The 8177-nt window shown below is 19.8% G+C and overlaps 2 protein-coding genes across 2 annotated transcripts; one reads left to right on the top strand and one right to left on the bottom strand.

The window, feature by feature from the left end:
- Nucleotides 1–1670: 1670 nt before the first annotated feature.
- On the bottom strand, nt 1671–2150 carry PGO_002245 (hypothetical protein; the record flags this gene model as incomplete). Its single annotated transcript, XM_028691098.1, has 1 exon — nt 1671–2150. The coding sequence occupies one exon, from the start codon at nt 2148–2150 to the stop codon at nt 1671–1673; it is 480 nt and encodes a 159-aa protein (XP_028546899.1).
- Nucleotides 2151–6219: 4069 nt separating this feature from the next.
- Nucleotides 6220–7693, top strand: PGO_002240 (variable surface protein; the record flags this gene model as incomplete). The annotated part of the gene is made up of 3 exons (XM_028691097.1): nt 6220–6237; nt 6365–7417; nt 7526–7693. The coding sequence occupies 3 exons, from the start codon at nt 6220–6222 to the stop codon at nt 7691–7693; spliced, it is 1239 nt and encodes a 412-aa protein (XP_028546898.1).
- Nucleotides 7694–8177: the final 484 nt, after the last annotated feature.

Here is an 8177-nt window from a genome sequence, read left to right as displayed (position 1 = left end):
AAAAAAAAAAAGGCGCAAAATTAAATTACATAAGACATTTATTATAAAAATAATATAATAAAAGCATTAAAAACACACACTTAAACATTAACCTAAACCCTATAAAAAAAAATTACAATTAATAATAACAATAAAATATATAAATTAAACTATAAAGTCTATACAATAACACCTAAATCATAACCAAAATCTAAAACATAACATAAACCTTAATTTTAATATAAAGCTGCACCTAAATATAAAACAAAATATAAACATTAACATACACCTAAATCTAAACATAAATCTAAACATTAACCTTAATTTAAACCAAAAATTACAATTAAACTTATACCTGAATTTAAAACTAAAACTACACCTTAATCTAAACCTAAACCTAAAACTAAACGTATTAGTACACCTCAACTTAAAACCTGAACTCTGAACCCTGACATTCAAGTGTTAAAATTTATATATAAAAATATAAAAAAATAATTATAACTTCTAAAATACTAAGAAATTTTTAAATGCAATTCAAGTTTCTATATAACAATTAATATAAAATGACACATAATTCAGTTAATATATAAAATCTTTACAGGAGTATTAAAACATAATAAAAATAATATTATCTATATAAATGCTGTTGTAACATAGGATGTAGAAGTATTCATTTAATTTGATATAATATGACCCTAGTAAATAGATGATGCTTAGGAATTATATAAATAAAGTTTATTTTTCCTTATTATGTGATTATATTTTTTTCTTTATTTATTAATTCTATTTTTAATTAAATATTTTTTCTTCCTTTAGTGTATACAACATTTATGAGAAATTTTATTAGGATTTGAGATTTTTTCTTAAAAATTGCTATACTGCCCTATATATTTAATAAAGTAATTGTTAACACATTACGTAGTTAAAAAGTTTGACATTTTGTTATAAACATTATATTTTTAGAATATTTTAAAATAAGCTAATATGAGTAACATTGAATTAAATGATTTATAGATAGTAATATATATACATATGTGTTTAGAATACATATTCATAAGCTCAGTAAAAGGAACAAATAATAAACTTATATTGATTATTTTTCATAATATAACAAATTATAAATTTTTTATTTCAAACTGTAAAACTTATATACTTTTTCTTTCAAAATACATACATAATCACTTATAATGAAATTAAAGAATAAAAATTAACATAATATATTAACATAAGCATAACCTGAAACACTTCGTTTTAAAATATTTATCCTTGCTGTACGCTAGTTTATAATATATTTGGTGATATAAATAATTGGGATAATTGTTCATATAATTATATATGCATATTTGAATTCAAATGCTTCATAACTTCATTAACTTTTGTGCATGTTTCATAATAGTTATTTTTATAAAAACTGACATATTTATAAGTGCACATATAATGGATAACATTGAAAGAATAGATATGTATACAATTATTAACATTGTTAGACATAATTTTTTCATTTATATCTATATATTATGATATGTTTCATGTAAATTTTCATTATCATATATTTTATTATAGACACATTAAATTTTCATCAAAATGTTGTTCCACATGTGATATTATGTAAACAACTAGAGCACTTTATATATTATTTAAATGTATTTTTTAATGAATAAAAATTATCACTTAAGATAGAAACTAGGATATCACTTTATCAAATTATGGTATTTTAAAAGTAACATGAAAATGTACATAAGTAAGAACGTAGCTATTATGGATAGTACTCTCATAAAAAACATTAAACCTGTATTACTATTAAAAGATGCTAAGGGAAAATAAAAAGAAGCTAAAACACTTACAATTAGAGGTACTCCAAACATTATATATAATTTTAGTTTTTTTCCCTTCTTGTATGATTTTTTAACAAAATTTTTGCCTTTCTTAATTTTATATGTTTCATTAATTTCATCCATTAATTTTTTTCCATGAACATAAGCCTTGCTTTTATACATGTCTTCTTTTCTTTTCCTTTGTTTATTCTTTCGGTTATTTCTCATCATTTCACGAATTCTGTAATCATTTACGTAATCACACATTAATTCGTCATAACTGTGATGATACGATAATAATCGACATGGTCTATAATTAAATGATTCTACTAACTTATTTGAAATATCATATGACATATTGAGAGATTTCTGTAATGAAAAAAAAAAAAAATAATAATTATGAAATATATACGTTTCTACAATAAGAAATTATATTTATATAAAAAAAATTAATTAAAGAAGGATAACATTTTAAATATTGTAGTTTTACATCATCCTTGTGACAATTTTTTATCCAAATAAAAAATAATAGTGTAAAAATTTTAGCAAAACCGAAAAATTTAAAGCTCATTTCCATGGTGTATATCTTCAATTATATTATGTATTCATTAATAAAACATAGAGATATATGTAAAACATCAATAGCCAATGTGATAATTCCTTTTTATAATGTGTTTATTGAAATAATATATATATATTATTTATATCTTATTAAAATGTATGGACATAATACTTCTTAATGGGGAAAACTAGAACAAAGTATTTAAACAAAAATTAGCAAAAATTTTATTCTGATATTATTTATAAGTATGGGAGGATATTCGAATAAAAATTATATTATATTCTGGTATAACAATTACGGAAAAAATAATTGTGTAATGAGACGCAGATTAAATAATTGTTGTGCTGTTTATTACATAATTAGATAAAAAAAAAGTAGTTAAATGAATATTACACGTTTTAACTAATGTAGAAATTTTATATAATACACAAAATGAAAAATACTTCACAATGTTAGAATAGTGGTTTTTCAGTCATGAAAATAATAATACAAATAATTTTTTGTACATACTACAATATATAATCAAGAACAATAGACATCAGTACTATTTATTCTTACTTATATCAAGCAAAGTACATTCTATGCTTTTACTGTATATATTGTACTTCAAAAAGAAAACAAAGCAATGAAATTATCTTTTTGCAATTTAAAAAAGTTGAAGATTCAGCAATTTTAATTTTACTCCTACTACATTGAACGTTTTACATAATATATTTTACAATTTTTAATATTTCTATTTATAAAAATTTGTTATTTTACGATGTACATTTTATAGAGATTGAATTTATTTATTATTTTACATTTTTTTTTATAATATTCCAGAATTATAAATACAGTAATAAATGAAAAAAAAAGAAAAAAAGAACTCCGAAATAATATTGTAAATGAACACTCTTTGTAAAATTGTTGAAACCTGGAGAATATTTATAATTTATAAAAATTAGGTGAAAAGATATAGTTACCAAAATTATGAATTTGCTAAATATTTTTACAATAATAATTTTATTTTTTTTTATTTCAATTAATAAACGTTAAATTATGCTAATTATAATTGATTTTAAGAATAGATATTTAGGAATAATATATAATTAACGCAAATTTAGATGAGATGTTTTCAGGAATTTATATTTAAATAAAGGAATTTTTTTCAAAATGTTTACAAAAACTTGTGTTAAAATTAAAATATTTCTCAGAAATCGCATGTGTATGCACTAAAATATTTATCTTACAATTTCAAAATATACTTATATATACAACAAAAAAATGTTTTAATGAAACAAATTAACACTAATTTTAATGATAAAAAAAGAACTATTTACTCTATAACGTTGTCTTTAATATTTTCTAAAAGTCTTACCTAGATTTAAATAACAATATTACTTTGTTTTTGAATTCATAGTTGTGAATTCATTAAAAATAATTATTTTGTGATACTTTTGTTTGTTTTATACACAAAAAAAATTTTTTTTTGTGATATTATTATACATAATACGTATTTTTATATCTTTTTTAAGAAAAAAATGGTTCTCTATGTTGTGTAAATTATATATTCTCATATTTAACTATATAGATTAAGCTAAATTGATAGAAAAAAATATGAAAGAATTTAAAAATTCAAATATCCATGTTTATTTTGAATTTTTATTTTGTATATTTATGTTTTCTAAGATATATTGTCTCTTGTTTAAATCATTTATGTACTAAAATTGACTTAATAAATTACATTTTAAATTATATATATACAAATAAAGAATTTTTAATAAACTCATTATCAGACAGATGATAATATACCTGCAAATAGAGGTTTTTTCTATTTTTTGCATTTAATTTAAACATGTACAGCTAAAATTTCTAAAAAATATCATGTATTTTTATTCTTAATGTTTTATTTTATAGATTATATAAATTTATATATTTTTTTTTTCTGAAGTTATAATTATGCAATGAACGCTGAAAAAATTTTAAGCATCATAATTATTTTAGAGAACTATTTATTTTTTTGCCTCATAAGTTATATTTTAAACATAAAAAATGAAAATTCTTTTATATTTGTAATAAAAGACAAGATAAATCATGAATAATATAGAACTATTATGTATTATATGTAATAATATTGATAGGTAATTAAATAATCAAAAAAAATTATATATAGCCGATAAAAATATTGCAAAACAATATTGATAAAATTAGGTTATATAAAAAGAAAAGCATTGTCTATATATGTATGATATAAAATTCAGTATAATTTCAATAAAATAATATGTAATAAAAAAAAAAAAATTTAAATAAAAAAAATGTATATATTAAGTGGGAATAATATTTATAAAATCAGTAAATAAATTAAGTAACAAATACATAATCATTTATGAGAGTAATGAATTTTCCATACATATATATTTTTTACAATTTAAAGAATGAAATTGCAATGAAGCATTATAATAGAAAAGAAAGAAAAAACTACTAAAAATAAAATATATTTTACGTTTGAATAAATAATGAACTAAAATAACGTATTACTTGTATTTTAACATTCATATATTAAATATACATGTTTGTTGTTTTTTTAGACTATAAGGTTACATGATATATGATATCAAACATAAATACTTGTAATATAACAATTTCATAAGAATGATGTATAACATATAGAAATAGCACTAATATTACATTTATATTTGTTCAAAATACATTCTCTGAATATTTTTAATATATGTTTATATAAAGAAATTGATATTTTTATGTTTTTAGAACTTAAATATATATATATATATATGTTTATACGAGATTTTATTATTAAGACAGATTATTATTTAAGAATATATTATATGCTACATGAAATTATTTACATATATTCTTTAATATAAAAAAAGAATGATCTATATTACAGTAATGAAAAGATTTATATGAATCATTCTTATTTTATTTTACATCAATAAATTATCAAAATTTGTAGGAAAATCATAAATAATACCATACGCCTAATGATGATAAATACATTCCGTAAAAACTAAATGAAAGAGATAAAGAATAATTCTAATACTTTAAACATAAATATATATTTAATATGTAGTATATGAGAATTATCTTTTTATTGAATGGTGCACTTTTTTATATTTATAAAAAAAATAAAAGCAGTATGATATATATTTTTTTTTTGATACCCTCATTTATAGATAAAAATAGAGTTAGCCTACATAAATAAATTTAATATTCATTTTAGATTTATTTTTTATTCAATATTATAAATTTAACTTTTATGATATAAATTATATACATATAATTTGTTAATTATTTATGGGAAATTCGTATCATGGAGAAATTTTCTAAAAAATATTAATAACTCTAAAAAAATGAAAAGGACTTTTTATAATTTTCAACAAAATGAACTATATAAAATGAATGTAAAAATAGAATAAAATTCATTGATCAAAAGTAGTAGACATGTTTATAAGGTACAAAGGAATAAATATAAATATACATATTTTTTTATGAAAATTATTATATAATAATTTTTTTTTCATTAATATTTTAACTCATTTTTTTTGTTATAAATATGATTTTAGTTCTATATATTTTTTAAAGACACTATTAATTTATAAGTTATAGATTTACAATATACAGTTATTAATGCGCGATAATAGAGAATATATTTCATCTTTTAATATATATAATCTTAAATAGTATAATTAATAAATTCTTAAATATTGAAACATTTATACTTGTAATTTATTAAGCACAATATGTACAAGTATTTATAACTAATATCCTAGCTGCTCGCATTACCATAAAATAAAAATTTTTTAGTCTCAAAATATATTCCTACATATATACATTATAAATTATTATACAATGACCGATAAACATATGGAAGAAACAATAAATGTAATTTGTTTTTCTAGGACCATTTTCTGAATGATTTTAATTACTGAAATATATTTATATGAAAAATTGCATAAAATAGGTTCGTGAAAAAACAAAATATAAACTATATTATTTATTCGATTTATAGAGTCCTCATCTAAAATTGTTACCTTCGTATATATTTTATCAAAAATTGATAAACCAAAATAATAAAAATAATATTAGCCATTTGTGTAAAGATGTATTGAACACATACAATGGTGAACAAGGATGGGCTTATAACCTTTGTGGAAAACTTATAAAAAATATTGAAATGCTACGAGATGACAATGATGATTTTTTTGGTAAGAAGCATTGTTTTGATATAAATTATTGGTTTTACTCGGAAGTATATAAAAATATTGATGATATTAAAAAGAAGAATGATTTAAATAAAACTTTTAACATGTTTATAAGAATATGGGAAATCTTTTTAGCTAATAGTTATGGAGTAGGAGAAAAAACGGACAAGGAGTTATGCCATCCATATAAGTATTTATTTAAGGAAAACCTTTTAGAATATTTGATACAAGTGAAGAATTTTTTCGACTATATGGAAAATTATAAATTTATAAAAAATGAGATTAACGAGAATACATATTATGCATGCCAAAAGTATTCCAATTATCTTAAAGACAGAATACCTTTATTTTTCTCCTTTGAACCATTATGTAAAAAACAAGAAAGTAATATTTGTACAGATCACTTTTACTCATATTATCACTTATTTGATCCAAGAAACATATTTACATGGTATGAATTATTTAAAATATATATTCAATCATTTTGGAATGGGTGTTATAAGAATATTTTATATGTATACTGTGAATCTCAAAGATCAACATCAGAATTCATGACCAAATATAATGAATATGTACAGTCGTTCATTAAGAAAATTCGCAAAACACCAAATAGTGTTCTTCAAAAGACTCATGGCAGCGAACAGGGCACACAAATCAATGTGTCAATGACAAATACAACAGTACCGACGAGTGAATTTCCCAAGGAAATGAATAAAAATAATGGAAATTTATCAGATTTTGTAAACGAACAAGGTTTTTCAATAAGTAAAATTGCCATTTATTCCTTTTTTTCTGTGCTGGGTGCAATAATTGCTTACGAAATTTTTAATAGGGTAAAAATAAAAAATATATTTGTAGATGTAAAATGCTATAGTATATATTAATATTTTTATTTAGTTAAGAATACTTTACTATAAAATGCGAAATATTATGAAATTACTTCATTTTTATATATATATATTTTTTAGTTAACCCCTTTTGGACACTCCTTCACAAGTAGACGTAGAAAAAAACGTAACATTATGTATGCTTATTATTCTGAAGGTAATGATTCAATATTTGACAATAATGATAGTATGGATTTTAGTTCTTGTTCTGAAGTAGATGAATCTTCTACAATATTAAGTTTTGTGTGATACAGCCCATATTTTTATAATCTCTATTATCATGGGTAGGTTGATAATACAAATATATAATTGATAAAATAATATTCTTAATGTTACAATTTTTCTTAGAACTGTAATAGTTCTTTATATATTTGTGTGTGCTTATTATAAAAAAAGGACATACAAATAGTAATGGGCTAAAGTAGTCCATTTATTGAAATATACCGACATATTTACACGATCGATATATAATAAGAAAAATAGTATAGTTTATAAGAATTAAAATCATGTATGATACATGTAATGTAGAACATGGAGTATATGAGTATGAGTTATATAATGATGCATATTAATTTATTTTTTTTATGTATTATTTTACATTATGTTACATAGTTTATTAATATACACATTATTATCATAATGAATGATATTGTTTTTGTTTGTTTTTTTATAAAATGAATTATTAATATATTTTTTCTCTTTTTTTTTATGTTATTAAATAAATATGATAAAT

Source organism: Plasmodium gonderi (assembly GCF_002157705.1).
Source record: "Plasmodium gonderi DNA, contig: Pgo-contig_238, whole genome shotgun sequence".
In the NCBI taxonomy this organism is placed as follows: Eukaryota; Apicomplexa; class Aconoidasida; order Haemosporida; family Plasmodiidae; genus Plasmodium; species Plasmodium gonderi.
Note: the sequence above shows the minus strand (reverse complement) of the source record. Positions and strands in the feature narration are given on the sequence as shown.